Consider the following 16248-nt stretch of genomic DNA (forward strand, 5'->3'; position numbering starts at 1 on the left):
CACAACTAGAGAGCCCATGAGACCCGACACAGCCAAATAAATAAGTATTAAAAAAAACAAATACATGCAGAAGGCCAGATATCTGGGAGTCCTCACTCATCTTGAAGAATCTCAGATTGGATCAATGCACGGTGCCTGGCGACTCTCCTCACAGGAGGGTAACGATCCCAGAACAGCTTCGCTGGCACCCAGACTCCAGGTCTAGAACTGACCGTATTTGCATCTCCCAGGTTAAAGAAAGGTTCGTGCCAGAAATGCTGGGTTTGTTCCACCCCCTGGGCCAGGCCCCTCAGACACAGTGGGCACGGCACGCGGGACCGCCATGCTTTGGGGGCCAAGGAAATCTGTTCCATTTTGCCTAAGGCAAACCAAAGGTGTTGATGCTTTGAAAGTCGTTCAAAGGTCATTTTAATATTGCTATTACGGTGGGACGGGCTCACATTAAGTCATTCAGCCCCTGCACACCCAAGGCAGGAAGCCTAGAAAGAAATACTGTGTCTGGGTCTTTGACTAATTTTAATTTTCGACTTGTTGCTTATCTGTACATTCAAGGATTTCTCTAAAGGAAGTTTAGCCCTGAGTCCTTGCAGTGTCCTAGAAACCCTTCCCCCCAGACCCCCCTTGCTCGTCCTCAGCCACACTGGCCCTCCTGCAGGCACTCAGAAACCCCAGGCATTCTCTGGCCCTGGGGACCATGCGTGTGCTGATGCCTCTGCTTGGAACCCTGTTCCCAGATATGCAACCTGACTCTCTTTCACCTCCTCAGTCCTTTACTCCTGTGGCCCCTGAGGTTCGGCACCCCTCTCCCAGCAGGTGCTGTGTGTCCTGCCGCAGGTCTGCTCGTCCTTCCCTGGAGTCGTCTCCAGGCCACGGGCCTCTCGTTCATCTCACCCTCTGCCCTTGGCACTGGCGCTGGCACACACGGGCGCCCAGAGAGTGCTGGTGATGAACAAAGGCAGGACGAGGTTGGAATGGGGTGTGTTTGACAACTCAGACGCTTTTATTGCTTCCTGGCAACAATTTTGCTAGGATCCTCTGGGCCTTTGGCAAGATTCTGCCCCTGAAATAGATACCCCCTCACGCAAGAAGTGTCTGTAGATAGGTGGACAGCCCCTGCTAGGGGCGGTCACCCAGCAAACCTAATCTGCTCCCACCCTAGACCCCACCCAGGACCCCGAACCATCAGCACAGGAGCGTCCAGTCAGAGGAGGGGGTCTCCAGGGAGGAAATCTCTTAGGACTGTCTGGCCATGTGTGAGCCACGTGCACACACCCGGCACACGCACATGTGGCTTTGGGCCAACACTGGAAACTTGGCCCTCTAGCCAAGGCTGCCAGAACAGAGAAACGTCTTCCTCTTCCTGGTTGCCCAGAGTCTGTCTCCTCTTCAAGGACCTCCAAGCCCTCGGGGTCAGGGTCCAGGCATGGGTCTCCCTCTGCCCTGAGGGCTGCTCACCAGGACCCTGGTGCACCAACATACTGGATGGTAGCCCAGCTGAGCGGTGTCCAGCCCTTGCACCCACAGGAAAGAGAATCGTGAGCCACTCGGGCAGCCACAACCTGGGCACATGCCCCGGGTCTTTCCCTATGACCACACCCAGCCCCCAGGCTGCAGTGGTGACTGACTTGATACTCCAAGTTTCTGGACATAAATCAGGTCCCAGCAGAAAGTGAGCCAGAAGACCAGGATATCTGGAAGCTGACCCCCATCCCCACCTGGGTACCCCCTTGTCTTTCTCCTGGTCCTGCCCCTGCCCATTCTTGCCCTCCTTTCTCCTCTCCCTGGTGTGCAACCTGGGCAGAGGGCCAGGATCACAGATCTACATGTGAGTGCTCAGACTTAAGAGTTGGGGAGGAGTGCTGCCCCTCCCAGCCTTGCCTACAGCACGTCCCCTCGCTCATGGTACCACCTCCAGCAAGCCTTCCTGGAGGGCTCAACCGCCCGTCACTGTGTGCAGCCCCCCTGCCTACCTCCTGCTCCATCTTGCTCCCACCGCGCCTGAACGTGGCACCTGGGAGGTGGTGGTGGCACGCAGTTGGGCGCTACAGACAGGAAGAACCGTGACAGCCCAGTGAGAGGGGCCCCTGCTCTTCCTCCTGCAGTGAGCATGGTTGGGCTCCTGGGGCTCCTGCTGTTCCCCTTGCTCCAGGCCGCTGGAGGTAAGGCTTCCCGACTCTCCATTACCCCATCCCCCACCACACCCCCCGCAGCAGGCTTAGCGCTTCCACTCAGCCGCGTTGCAGCCCTCCCCTCCCCACCTCAGACTGTCTTTCCAGGGAAGGGGGTGATCTCTGGTGACTTTGAGGGAGACCTTCCCTTCGGGCCCTGGAAGTCCCTGCTGGGGGTCAAGTCCAGCCTTGGACACTTGGACCCAAAACCATGGGTGTTGAGATGTGGCTGATGTCTGGGTACAGAGTCTCTGTGGTTGAAACTCTTCTTTCTCTTTATCTGAATTTTCTCCTACAACCATCAAGGCTGTTTTTGTCTTGAGAAAACATCGTCCTTCTGCTTGCCTTTTGTGCAAAGTTCTGCAGTGAGCAAGAGCCCTTAGTTCCATAAAGTGGGATGGGGAATTGGCGGGCACAATTCTTGTGCCCCCTCCCCCCAAAAAAGAGCTGCAAAATTTAGTTTCTGGAGAAGTCGATGTTTGGATTATGTTTGCACCTGGAAGCTGGCCCTGCTGGGCCCCACTAGGCAGACGAGGGAAATTTTTGGGTGTCTCAGGGACAAGTCAGATGTGCCCACCTCATGGAGCCACTGGCTTCAAGTGCCTGGAAATGGTGGGAAACTGAGGCAGTTAGTGTTAAAAGAAACAGGGAGAGAAGACAGTGCCCCTGGCTCTTGCGGGAACTGCCATTTAAGAGGGGGAGAAGGTGTAGAACCGGGAAGAGTGGTTGGAGGTCTAAGTGCTTTGGAAGGAAGAGGCCCCCCCTCCAACTTCCCCTGACCCTCAGGGTGGGGAGAGGTCACAGGTGGCCTGGCCCTCTGGGATCCCCCTGGAACTTGAGGACAGCCCAGGGTGCTGGCACCATGTGTCGCTTGCTCCAAGGCTTCCAAAATTTGCTTCATCCTTGGTGACATGTCAACAGTGGACTGTCCCTGGGCACCACTGCCCTGTCACCATCCCCTGCACAGAGATGGGTCCCTGCCCTTCTGGCCAGGCCAATGGTGATGGTGGCAGGTCCTCCTTGCAGAGGTGTGGCAGTCCCCCCGCAAAACGATCGCTTTAGAGGGGGACTCCGTCAACATCACCTGCTCCACCCCGGGGACCCTGCATGGCATCTACCTGAAAAAAACGTGGCCGAACAACAGCGATGTGATTTACTATGAAGATGGGTCGGAGCCCACCGTGGACCCGCAGTTCCAGGGCCGCATTGCCTACTCAGGGCTGCAAAGCAACCTGACCATCAGCTTGTACCACCTGCAGTTGGCTGACACCGGTGGCTATACCTGTGTGGCCATCATGGATGATAAGATCTTTGGTCCCGGCACCTTGGTCATGGTGACAGGTAGGGAGTATGCCAGTCCTGGGACCTCTCCACCTGCCACTCGCCAGCCTGGGGTCCATCTGCCCCTGTCTGGGAACCTTCCCTCTAAGTTTGCTTGAGTTACTCCTTCCAACATGAGCCCAACTCCTCTAGAAAGCCTCCTGGATTCCCCCCCACCCCCCATACACACTCCAAAGACCCACCCTGCCCTGAACCACAGAGATTCCCAGGGACTCCCTCACCTGCCGAATGCCTCTCTCTGTTCCTTCTTCCCAGACCAACTGCCCCAGGCAGCGAACACATGCCAGGAGTCTTGGCCGATACACTTTGCCCTCCCCACGGCCCTGGCTGTGGGCTTCTTCCTCATCGGGCTGGGACTGGGAGCAGTGTGTGTGCTGATAAGAACACAGGTCAGTATGGACCCTCAGGTGTCACCAGTGTCCCTAGAAGCCCACTTCTCTCAGAGAGCATGACGGGAAGGAAAGTGGGTAAGCCTCGGGGATCTGGCCTCATGGGAAACCCCAGCACCCACTCACTCCTTCTGTCAGGGGCCCTGGGAGCTTAGAGGGTTTGGATGGTGAGGCCCAAGGTGAGAGGAAGCCCAAGAACTGGAACCACCTGCAGGGATGATCGTGGTGCCAGGAACACAGGTCCTGGTCAGCTATTTAAGGGGGATTAGCAAGGTTCAGGGTGGCTCAGAGGGTAAAGAATCTGCCTGCAGTGCAGCAGACCCGAGTTTGAGCCCTGGATCAGAAAGATCCCCCAGAGAAGGGAATGGCTACTCACTCCAGTATTCTTGCCTGGAGAATCCACCTGAACAGTGGAGCCTGGTGGGCTACAGTCCCTGTGGTTGCAAAGAGGTGGACACGACTGAGTGACTAATACTTTTCACAGAGGGTTCCAGAGAGATCCTTTCAGAGAACATGGGCATGCTGCATGTGACTGTGAAAGTGTGCACACATATACATATGTGTGCATGCGTGCATGAGTGAGGCTTGTGAGCATGTGAAAACCACGTGCAATTGTGTGCTGGAGGTGGGAAAGGAGGGGCCAACAGAAACAGGGGCCAGGGAGTGGTCAGCTCACCCCTGGTCCTTCAGCTTTCACCCCCGCATTAGCCCAGCACCTCCAGCTCTGCATCCCCAGGGAGCCAGGCCCCCTTCCCTGTCCAGGGCCAGGGTGCAAGGTCAATTCTACCTTCCACCTCCCCACCGCTGCCCCCGGGGCCCTGCCTCTGCCCACATCACCCAGGCCTGGGCAGCGCTGGAGAACCGAGGGGCAGGCTGAGGACCCTCCTGGAACAGCTTCATGCAGGCCCCCAAATCTATTATAAAAGCTTCCTGAGGGGAAATGCCATGAAGACAGAGGGTGCTCCTGAGCGAGCTGCCGCAGTGGGAGACAGCAGGCTTTCTTTCAGATCCAGAAACTCTGCTGTGCGAAGGATAAGAGCCCAGTGTTCGTGATCTATGAGGACATGTCCCACAGCCGCTGTAACACCATGTCCATCCCCAACCAGTACCAGTGAGCCCGGCAGGACCCCAGGCCTCCCTCTGTCTAGCAGAGCTCTGGGCCGACCATCCACCCAGAACGAACACACAGGCAGCTCCCCACAGCAGTCAGGCTCCCACAGCCTCCTCCAGGAAGCCCTCCTTGCCTGCCTCCCACCCTTGAGGCTGCTCCTGGCACCTTGGAACCACTGGAAAGGAAACTTCTCTGCCCCACGGCTACCCTGGCCTTTGCATGGTAAAAGAGACTGCTCTGAAGGATGGACCTGCCTTGGGGTAGTGGTCAACTGGGAGGCTGGGAGCTGAACTCTGACCCCAGTCAAGCCTTGCCAGAAATAAAGGACTTCTCTTCTCCCCTTTCCAACTCCAGTGTCTATTTCTCAGCCAGTTCAGAGTCGAGGCGGGGAGGTTTGCCTGACACCTTCTCTGGCATCGCTGAGGATTTCTGCAGCCTAAAGGATTCTGTGTGAGATTTTCAGGAAGGAGGGAGGGGCCAGGGGACACAAACTCACTCCAGTTCCTGTTATGGCTGAGAAGGTGCACATCAACCAGAGCCCTCCCAGCCTCGCTGGCCTCCACCACAGGGTGAGTTGCGGACAGAGGAAGGGGAGCAGTGATCTGAGAGTCTCAACAGAGCTGCTGGGCTCTTAACTGGGCTGCTCCCAGTGGGCGCTCATGTTGCGGTGTGATGGGAATTGGGGAACCGACCTTGGGGAAACAAATGCACCCCGCATGGGTGTGAACTGTAGCTGCATCCTCCCGGACCTGGAGCCAAGAACTGGTAGACCATGCTGCCCACCAACTGAAATGAGAAAGCCCTTCATCCACTGGGTTTGCAAAGATTAAAATGTCTTTAAATAATGACACTCCTTTTAGCTGGAATTGAGTCTTGGGGACATGATCTTTGGTCACAGAAACAAGATTACAGTGATAGCCATGTCAGTGTTGCTTTCAATGACAAAACCAGCCACTGAGAAACTCCCTAGATGTCCAAATAAGAGAACCGCTCTACCGATTATGGTGCGCACACACACCAAGTGCTAAAAAGACACCATGAAGAGCGAAACATCATGCTAGGACCTTTGCGAGATGCCATAAGGATACAAGCTGGTGCAGAGTATATGTGTGACCCCACACATGTACAGATGGGAGTGTGTGGTTGTTTAAATGCCTGGCAGCACCATTACGTCTACACGGATGAAATAATGGAAGAACAGAAGAGGTGGTTCTGTCTGGCTGTGGGGTGTGTGTCACTGGGGCAGGGATTCACTGAGACACACTGGGTTTGGGGTGGGCAGCTTGGGATGTGATCTCAACAGCTCTTGTGGAGGGTACCAGGACCTGCGGCTGGGACCCAGATGGGGAGGCAGAGACAAGGAACACAGCACGCCCGTCTCCCAGGGGCCCGAGGAAAGGCAGGCTGTCCCGCTGAGCCAAGTGCGGCAAGTGTTCACCTGTTACCTGATGACTTCTGGTCCCCCTCCTGACCACTCAGCAGCATGTCACTGGGCTAGTCCTGCCCCTCTGGGACTCAGTTTTCCCATCTGTAAATTAGGGGAGTGGGCCCATGCTCCCTTCAAGAGCTGGGTTCAGGACTTCCCTGGGGGTCCATTGGCTAAGACTCCATGCCCCCAGTGTAGGAGGCCCAGGTTCAATTCTTGGTCAGGGAGCTACATCCCACGTGCCTCTATCTAAAGATGCCACATGCTGCAAGGAAGATCAAAGATCCTGAGTGCTGCGACTAAGACCTGGCACAGCCAAATAAATAATAATAATAATAATTTACAAAGAGCTGGACTCTGTGGTTTCCCAGTCACAATGAGTGCCCTTTCCACTGCCCCCACCCTCAGCTCTCACCGTAGCTTTAGCCTCTTCCCAGCTACTGAGACAAAAGCAGACAGCACCTTCAGCATCAGCCCACCTCCAGGGGCCCTTGTCATCGGACACATCTCTCCACCTGACTCCACCCCAGTGACCAGCGGTCGTGCCCCCTCCAACCTCTGCCCTTTCTTGTGGTCTGTGCTGGGGGTCATGCTGCCCACCGTCCTCCCCTCACATGATCACCCTTAACTGTCTGCTTCTCTGTCCTTTCTATAGAGGGCAGGGCTGAGTCCCTCCTCCATGTGCCCCCTGCCCCACATCGAGCCCCATGCTTGCTGGACGTGTTCCATACACGTAAGCACATTGGCATTTAAATACTGCTGGCTTTGTTTCTGTTGTGACAGACAGCCTGAGTGCGCTCTGGGTCTTGGTTCTCCCACATCTACCCCTGGGCCTTGATTTCCTCAGTGTCAAATGGGGACAGGGAATTCCCTGGCAGTCCAGTGGTTGGAACTTTGTCCTTTCACTGCCAAAGGCCCAGGTTCGACCCCTAGTCAGGGAACTAGGATCCCGAGAGCTGCACAGCGTGGCCAATAAATAAATAAATAAAAAAGAAGGACAGGGTCTGCTCTACCTAGGGGTGGGGGGGCATGAGGACTGAGATATCTCGGGACAGCCCTCAGAGTAGCCTCTGTACAGCAAACGCTCCACCACCTGTGCAGGTATGGGCTGAGCCCCTGGAAGCTGGAGGCAAAGGCCTTGACTGCAGGCAGCAGCCCCCATCCTCAGACTGAAGCTTTGGGGGTTCCAAGGCGGGCCTTTTAGAATTGGAGAAACAGAGTTCAGCTTGGCCCAGGCTGGCCTATCACTGGGGATAGCAATGGAAACACGGGCCTCTAGGCATTGGCTCCTCCCTTCTCAAGCCCCCAAAGCCCGAGAATGGCCACTGACCCTCCTGACACAGGGGCTGGCCAGGGGCTGCAGCCAAGGGGGAGGGGCTGGCATGGTGGGCAGAGGGGTTGGAGTGGAGGGTCTTGGCTGGCCCAGGGGGGGCCCTCTTTCCACTCCAGTTTGGCCTGCCCCAAAACCCTGGGCTAAACTCTCAAATTAAAAGAAAGTCTCAAATTGGATTTAAAAGAAAAGATTCAACACTATATTTTCTTCAAAGAGCCACAGGACACCTGTGGGACAAAAAGTATGGAAAACATATAAAAAGCTAACATGAACTACAGAGTTACCAATTCTATTTTCTGACAAAACAGTACTTCTGGCAAAGCAGCAACAGAACAAAAACATATAACCAACATGTACCCGTGTATCTAAAATTAGCAAAATAGGTACGAACAGGAAGGACATAACCACGGGGAGAAATAGATAGATCAACCACTTACGCCTGAGATTTCAAAATGCCCCTTCAGATGTGAATTAAGCTGTTAGTTAACGTGAAATCCCACACTCATCAAACAGAAAACAGACACGACGGCACGGCATATGAAAAGCTTTTAAAAATGATCATTTACTGTCGAGAGGAGCTGAGCAAAAACAGAAACAGAATGAAGCCTGCAGACTCAACGCTGTTGACATGAGCTGCAAATGTTAACCGCACAAAAGAGCAACGCCCGTTTTATCCTAACTAGACATTCCCATGAGAAGTCAGCCCTGAGCTTCTGAGCGGGGCAGGGGGCAGGCTGTGAGTTATCCTGGATGATCTGGAGGGGCCTCTGACAGGGACCCAGCCTGGAGGCCATGTGGCCAGCCCCAAGATCCACCCCGGGCTCGCCCTAGAGTGCGGCAGGGAGGCTCGCTCCAAGGTTCAGGCAGCATGTGCAGCCCAGGGGAGCCAGAGCTCACGCACACCAAGAGGGACTCTCTAAGGAAACCAACATGAAATCACCAGTACAAAACCAGAGACAGAAGCAAATGCTTATTTGAAACGAGGAAAGAAATCGCAAATTTTATAAAGCATCCAAAATATCCAGGAAATAACAATATTTTGAAATTAACTGACACCGCTGACCATTCTGGTCTTTTTGTTTGTTTTTGTTTGGCTGCATAATTTCACTGCCTCCTCTTTGGTGGCCTCTTCAAATGACCACGAAAGAACACAGAGAAATATCATCCTTATGAAAGCACAAGCCTGGCCAGGACAAGATGTTCATGAGGGACCAGGATGTGCTTGGCCAGCTGGGGATGTGAAACAGGTGCCTTGGCTCCCTACAAACACAGGAATTTCAGGAAATTCTACTTTTCAGGAGTCTCACACAAAAAGAAAAAAGGGTGGGGGCGGGGGGGGGGCGCAGCTATAATTGTGTCTGACTGCATCGTGGAGAGCAGTCCTAGAAGTAAAATGTGTGTTGACCAGCATGGACAAGTACCACGGCCTCTGCCAACAATCTCACATCTTATACACCTCACCTGACGCTGCCAGGACATGGATGCGAAGGACACGGATCCCTTTTGTCCAGCCCTTGAATGACACATCTCACACCTTCCTGTCATGAAGCCAGAGAGCCTGCCCAGAGCAGGGGGCGTGTAGGGAAGAAATCTGTACCTGGAGGCCAGAATGAATTGCAAATGTAGTGGTTTAAAAAACAGCAATTAATTTTTTCACAATTCTAGAGGCCAGAAGGTCAAAACCAGCGTAGGGTTGGTACTTCCTGGAGGCTCCAAGGGAGAACCTGCCCCAGGCTTCTTCCAGCTACTGGTGGTGCCGGAGATGCGTGCTTCCTGGGCTTATGGCCGCGTCTCCACACTCTCTGCCCCGTCACCACATGGCCTTCTCCCAGTATCCAAAATCGTCTCTCCTTATAAGGACATCAGTCGAATCGGGATTAAGGCCAGACAGGATGGTCTCATCCTGACTTGACTACATCTACAAAGACCCTGTCTCCAAATAAGGTTCCATTCACACGTCCTGGATGGACATGAATTTGGGGGAGTACCATTCACCCTTGGGCTTCCCTGGTGGCTCAGCGGTAAAGAACCTGCCTGCAATGCAGGAGCTGCAGGAGACGTGGGTTCGATCCCTAGGTCAGGAAGATCCCCTGGAGGAGAACATGGCAACCCGCTCCAATATTCTTGCCTGGAGAATCCCATGGACAGAAGAACCTGGTGGGATACAGTCCATGGGGTTGCAAAGAGTCAGACCCAAGTGAAGCAACTTAGCACACACGTATTCACCCTCAGTGCTCCATTCCTCTCCCAGATAGATAGCAAAATCTTCATCGATCTTAAGAGCCACTGCACACCCATAAATAGACCTCGCAAACCAACTAAATGTATTCTCAGCTCAATTTGCTCTTAGCCAGGCCTCAGAGACGCTCTGGGCCAGACTGAGGCCACCTGACACGCAAGCAGACTGGAGGGAGACAGGGGTCTGGACCACTGCGGTTACACATCTTCACCAAGTTTTACATCATACGCGATGCTCCAGGCCTTGCGAGCGCCTAAGGCCTGATTGTCAGAACCACATAGCAAAGCCGCCTGGGCCCACTGGCTAGTTTATTTCCAGGAGATGGTGTCCACCCTGATTCTGCTCAAACCGCCTACGCACTGCTTCTAGATACCGTAGAGGGGATGGTTATTTCTGTATGGCAGGTGAGATGGGGCCCAGATCCTTGAAGGGCAGCATGGATCCCAGATCAAAGACCCACCTCAACCCCACATCCTGAAGCTTCCTTGAGGGTCTGCTATGGGCCTCTCAACCATCAGGACTGAGACCACCACAAGCCCTTACCCTACTGTGGAGCTTTCCAGCCCGGCCACATACCACATTGCTGTGGGGTCAGCTCTGGGCTCTCCGAGGAGGGGACACCCAATTCAGGGTCAGTGGCTGCTTGGCCTGAAGAACACGCCGGGCTGTGCCTGAGTGATGTAACCACTTTGGGGTCCAAAGGCAGAACCAGGGCAGTTTTTGTTCTTCTCACTGAACAATTTTCATGTCTGTGCAACAAATACTGACCGAGTGGCCATTCTGCACGGTGGTCTAGGCCCTGTGGGTACACCCGTAAAACAGGGCCCAACCCCCAAGGAGCCAGCACTCCCAGGAGCCAGGAGAGAGGTCTGGAAAGAAGCACTTGGGTGCAGGTGACAGAAACAGCGTGAGGGGCTTCAGGGAGCCGGGGCCGGGGGAGGGCCGCAAGGCTTCACGGGGCCAGCTTGGGGACTCCCGGGGACCATGCCGCAAGAGGGACAGAAGGATCTCAGCCTGACACCAGGCTGAGGGTCAGGGCTATAGACAAGTCCATCTCCTGCCTTCACTGCCCCCGTGGAGAACTCAGGTCACTACGGGCCTGAGCAAGGGGGAGGGCTAAACACGAGGAGCCAGGCACAGAGACGGGCAGCCACCGAAATGTCAGGCTACCCACAGGCGCCTGTCAGCCGCATCAGCAGAGGCTGTGGTTGCCACGACAGGGGCTTCTCTCAGGGCCACAGGAAGGAGAGGCAAGACCTGCAGTTGCCCTCACCAAATTCTCACCCCCCGACACCGCAGGCCTCACATCCGCCCCCAACCCTCCTCAGTCCTGCAGCCCCCCATCCTTCCCCACAAGCTCCCAACCCCCACACGGGTAATAACACAAGTGGTGTCTGGTGCCTGTATCCTGGCAACTATCTTTCACACCTAAACCCAGGAACCTGCGACTCATAAAGTGAGCCCTGCCCCCGCCACCCTGGCAAATGAAAACTCACAGCCTCAATATGGTCCAGGGACCCTTGGGCACCCTGTCCTGTCCCCCTGCCCCCACCCAGCTACTGGTGCAGCCAGAGTCCTGGCAGGCCCAGGCCTGACCCCCATGCCCACCTCACTGGGTCCTGCCCCACCTCCTCTGGAGCCCTTGGCCAGCCCTCTCCACCTGTCTCTGGCTTCTGGGTGCTTCTTTCACCCTCCTTCCCTCCCCTCTGCCTCCTCCCCTTCCCTCCTCTTCTTGGGTCCCCCTCATCCCTCCCCTCTTCCTCCTCCCCCTCCTCAGATTCTGACACTCTGTTCTCTGGTGGATGGTGTCCAGGGCCTCCTGAGCCTCCCTGGTCTTCCTGGGGATGGATGACCATGGGCAGGTGGCCTGTCTTCTCAGGCTGGGGCTCCCACAGATCCTCAGACCTGCCCCCCAACACACGCATGGCCTCTGCTTCTCTCAGCCTCAAGCCCTGGGCTTCAGGCATTTCAGTCCTCAAAAGGCCACAGTCTGCCTCCCCCCAAGTGACAAAACCAAGTCAGGGTGGGTGACCAAGTCAGGGGCCCCCCTGAGCCCCCACTTCTGACAGATGGCCCAGGAAGGAGGGCTCCCTGCAGGTTGTTACCAAACTCAGGTTCTGCTGCTCACCACTCAAAAGCCAATAATTCAAGAGGCAAGTATCAGTAGAGAGGAAAGTTGCTTTACTCACAAAAGCCGGCAATCTGGGGAGAAGGTGGACTCATGTACGGAGACCAACTCTGAAGATTCTGCTCAGACAAGACAGTTTTTATTTTTTATTATTTTATTTTTATTTTTTTTAACACCAAAAATATTTTGTACTGGGGTACAGCCGATCAGCCATGACAGTTTTTAAAGGGGAAAAAAGGGAAAGAATCTCAGTGAATCACTGAGGCAGGAAGTTGGGTGCTATATCATTCTCCTTTGCATGCATTGGCTGCCTCTCTCTCTCCATGTTATCTTGCCTTTGTGATCTGCCTGCAGGATTGTGAGAGCTGGTCATTTTTTAACTCCGCAGTTCTTCGTTCTTACTTCTTTTTATCTAGGAAACAAGTTAACAGATTAGGCAAGACATGGTGTGCATTCAGGAGAGCATAAGCCAAGAGTTAGCTTAAGTTACCTAGTGATCTTGTTCCTAGAATTAGTCTTTTAAGGTTGGAAGGGAACAGAAATGGGCAAATAGGAAATGAGGCAAAAGAGCTGCTTTCAACTCCCCACTGTCAAACATCATTCCATTTCTATAGAATTATGGGTGAAGTTCCATCTTCTGTAACTTCATGCTGATATAAGACACCATATTCCTAAGAGTGGAAGATGTCAACTTGGGCCTATAGCAACTCTTCGCTGACAATTTTAGGATTGCCTGCTTACATATATGGGCAGAGCAAGCTACAGTTATTTTGATGCCCACAAAAGGTATGGATTATTATGAGAAAAAATGTTAATCCCATTCTCTTGAGGCCAGTTCTTGGAATTGCGATAGCCATAGATTCAGTGGGTTTCCCTGGTGGCTCAGAGGATAAAGAATCTGCCTGCAATGCAGGAGACCCAGGTTCAATACCTGGGTTGGGAAGATGCCCTGGAGAAGGGAATGGCAACCCCTCCGGTATTCTTGCCTGGAGAATCCCATGGACAGAGGAGCCTGGCGGGCTACAGTCCGTGGGGTTGCCAAGAATCGGCCACGACTGAACAACTAACATACACACACAGATTCCGTGTGGCTCAAGTTGGAGCAGCTTCTTTCGTGGCTGTGGTCTGGTCATCACACAGTTAGATTTTCCTTCTGGTGGCAGTTATAGTATCTGTAAAGTCAACTCAAAAATGTGTTACCAGACTCTTTGTGACTCTGTTGTCCTGATCATTAACTGTTTAGTTTTATATTTGGGGAGGGGGGTCTGCAGGGTTCTGCTTGGTTCCAAGGAGAGACCCCACATCTCCTTGAAGGTAAGGGGTCACCATCAAGTCCTATGGTTGCATTTCAGGAGTTGCATCAAAACCACTGCTGCCCCACCCCCACCCCATTCAGACACAGCAGCCCCAGGAGATGAAAGGGAGGGGGCTCTGCTTCACTGAAAGACCTGCAAACAGGGGAATCTCCCCACTTGACATTTGACACGTGGAGACTCAGAAGGCCAAGTGACACAGCATTAGGCCTCAGTCCCCCCATACCCCAATGTGTCCCTTCCCCATAGCTCCATAGCCTGGAACACAGCTCACCCCTCCAGAATCCCTATCCTGTAAGACCCCACCCCTCCGGTAGGATGGGACTTTCCGGCTCTCCTAAAGGCTCAGGCACCCAACAGCCCAAGGCCCTTCCCTATAGCTCCTGGCAACAGCAGCCTGCACCCCTCTCTGTACTCACAGCTCAGCATGGTCTTGGGGCTTCCTGAGTCAGAGCAAACCTGCCTAGATACCATGGAGAAAGACCGCAGAAAGCTGAGGGACCCCATCCTGGACTCCTGTCAGTCATCCCCATACCCACAGTGGTCACCAGAGTGGTGGAATAGTTTCTATTTCCAAGAAATTGACTCTGAGCAAGATGTGGTACCCTGGGTCCGGGGGTCTTTGAGGAGCCTCCTGGGCTACAGCTGAGTTGAGTTCAAGAGTTACCTGTCCCCTGTGTCATAAGCTCCAAGCGCACTCTGGCCACCCAGCTCTTCCTCACCCACAAATGTGGGAATGCCACTCAGGATCCAGGAACAGCTCCCAGAGGCTAGAGGAGATAGCCCACCTTGTCTGTGAACCTGCCGGACCTCATGATGCTAGGCCACCATCGGGGGAGCCAGCCCAGACCTACAGCTCCTGCAGACCAAGTTCACCCAGCAGGGCCTACAGGTAGATGCTGTGGAGGCTAGGCTTCTTGTTTTTCACAGGTGGGCAGAGAGCCCACATCCTGCCTCTCCTAGGGGTGCACTTCTCTAAACATACTCTGCTCTAGGGCAGTGTTCTCTCCGTTCCCAACCATTGTCTCCCCTCTCCTGGGGCCTCCACCAGGTGCCTCCATAGCAGGAACACAGTTCTCCCCTCCAGGATCTCCATCCTGTAAGACCCCACCCATCGTGGTGGGATGGCACTCTCCAGCCTGGACCACCCTCCATCATTCCAGGATCCCCACCCTGTAAGACCCCACTCATGGTGGGATGGCACTCTCTGGCTCTCTTAAAGGCTCAGGCACCCAACAGCCATCCCCCACAGTCAGGCCAGGAGCATGAAGCCCAGAGGATGTCCCACCTGCTCAAGGCCACCTTGGTCCCCACCTGATAGGTGACCTCAGAAGGAAGATCTCTTCAAGAGGGAACCCAAACCCCATATTTTGTGATTTTACCATATGTAATTTGAGTAACAAGGCATGGGACTCTCAGCAGGGACCCTCAGCTCTGCCTCAGGCATGGGTGTGAGTCATGTGATCTCCAGAAAGAGGGATTCCTGGGGGAAGATCAGAGGACCAAACCATGGGTGCAGGGTATTCTGGGCAACCCCACTTTCTCTCCTGAACATGGTACATAGCAAGAAGTTCCAGGCTGTACTTGGTACATCCAGAGAACAATCACCCTAACTTCCTTCTACCTACCTTCCCCCCCACACACACACCTTCTGCCTGAGTGTCTCACTTCACCTAGACTCAAGGCTTTGGCCTTCACATGCCACAGGTGGGCAGTCTCCTGGGGGACCAGCAGAAGCTGGAAAGATCCCCTGTCCACTCTTGCAACTCCTTGGGTCCCGACCTCCCCCTGCCAAGGGGCTGTCACTTGCCAAACTACAGGGGTGGAAAACAGTGGTCAACCCCCCAAATTAGCTGTCCTCCTATGATCCTCCAGCCATGGCATCCTGGGGACACACTGATGCCCCTCACTTGGGCCTCATCAGCGTCATCAGAAAGGATAGCTGGTGTTGAATGGGATCTCTTGTGACATGGCCCATCACATCATCTTGCCTGTAGCCAGGCCACTTGGAAGTGGGGCTACCTCTCTCATCCCTTCCCAGGACATTGTATGTCCCCCAGGTCAACCTCAAGCATGCTGGACTCCTGCCTGGACCCTTTTCTCTGTTCCAGGGCCCGGGCTCCCACCATCATGTGCTGCCCCTCCCTACTCGCCCACTTCTCTTCTGGTTCCCTGCTGTTGTCACTCTTCACCCAGAGAGCCTGCTCTGAGCTGAGATCTGCCCCTCCATTTCTGCCCTCTCGTGTCTAGGCCAAACCCTGATGGCCCCACCCAGTCCATTCTGGGCACTTGTGACTAGGAGGTCCAGTTGGGCCCACATGTCATAGCCTCTCCCTTCCAATATCTCAGCCGGTTATCCTCCCATTGCCCCCAGAACCCCTGGCTGGTTTTGTGGGACTGAAGCCTTCTCCACCTACTTCCTCTGGAGCCACGGGAAAGGTTTGAACAAGGAAAAGGGCCCTGAGTAGTGGCTGTGCCCACGACACAGCCTGCACACACCCACACCCACCTTTTCTTTCCCCTGGCTTGCCTGTGACCCACCCTCTTCTCTCTGCTGAAATCCTCAGACCTGGCCCCTAGCTGCCTTCAAGGGCCTTCAGTGCTCGCAGGTGTGGAGCTCCCAGATGGTGTCCCTGCCTGCACCCAGCCTGGTACAGCGTGGTGGCCGGGCGGGGTCTGAACCAGGTCCCCCAGTCCCTGTGGGTGCTATGGAGCCCAAGGAGCCTTAACCAATTCATGTCTATGCAGCGGCAGCTGCCTCCCCTCAGAGTGATGTGAAGTGCAGAGCCTCCTGCCCTCT

The 16248-nt window shown here is 54.5% G+C and overlaps 1 protein-coding gene and 1 long non-coding RNA gene across 3 annotated transcripts; one reads left to right on the forward strand and one right to left on the reverse strand.

The window, feature by feature from the left end:
• Window positions 1–1887: 1887 nt before the first annotated feature.
• On the forward strand, window positions 1888–5357 carry CD7 (CD7 molecule). Of its 2 annotated transcripts, none has more exons than XM_019982546.2 (4): window positions 1888–2159; window positions 3195–3509; window positions 3765–3976; window positions 4906–5357. In XM_019982546.2, exons 1-3 carry the CDS (start codon window positions 2108–2110, stop codon window positions 3959–3961), a joined length of 564 nt encoding a protein of 187 aa, XP_019838105.2. In that variant the 5' UTR covers window positions 1888–2107; the 3' UTR covers window positions 3962–3976; window positions 4906–5357. The 2 variants fall into 2 exon arrangements, with proteins under 2 accessions (XP_019838105.2, XP_019838104.2); XM_019982545.2 differs by having other exon boundaries at window positions 1900–2159; window positions 3765–3898.
• A 6811-nt stretch (window positions 5358–12168) lies between these two features.
• On the reverse strand, window positions 12169–15320 carry LOC139177608 (uncharacterized). The gene is made up of 3 exons (XR_011562122.1): window positions 14116–15320; window positions 13067–13307; window positions 12169–12547 (listed from the first exon to the last, which is right to left on the reverse strand). It is a non-coding gene; the product is annotated as an uncharacterized lncRNA (long non-coding RNA).
• Window positions 15321–16248: the final 928 nt, after the last annotated feature.

This window comes from Bos indicus, chromosome 19 (assembly GCF_029378745.1).
Source record: "Bos indicus isolate NIAB-ARS_2022 breed Sahiwal x Tharparkar chromosome 19, NIAB-ARS_B.indTharparkar_mat_pri_1.0, whole genome shotgun sequence".
Lineage (NCBI taxonomy): Eukaryota > Metazoa > Chordata > Mammalia > Artiodactyla > Bovidae > Bos > Bos indicus.

Excerpts from the sequence above, each read along its gene's own strand:
- CD7 (XM_019982545.2), top strand. The coding sequence starts at position 2,108 with ATGGTTGGGCTCCTGGGGCTCCTGCTGTTCCCCTTGCTCCAGGCCGCT. Across the intron at positions 2,160-3,194 it reads CTTGCTCCAGGCCGCTGGAG|AGGTGTGGCAGTCCCCCCGC; the intron begins GTAAGGCTTCCC and ends TCCTCCTTGCAG. Across the intron at positions 3,510-3,764 it reads CACCTTGGTCATGGTGACAG|ACCAACTGCCCCAGGCAGCG; the intron begins GTAGGGAGTATG and ends CCTTCTTCCCAG.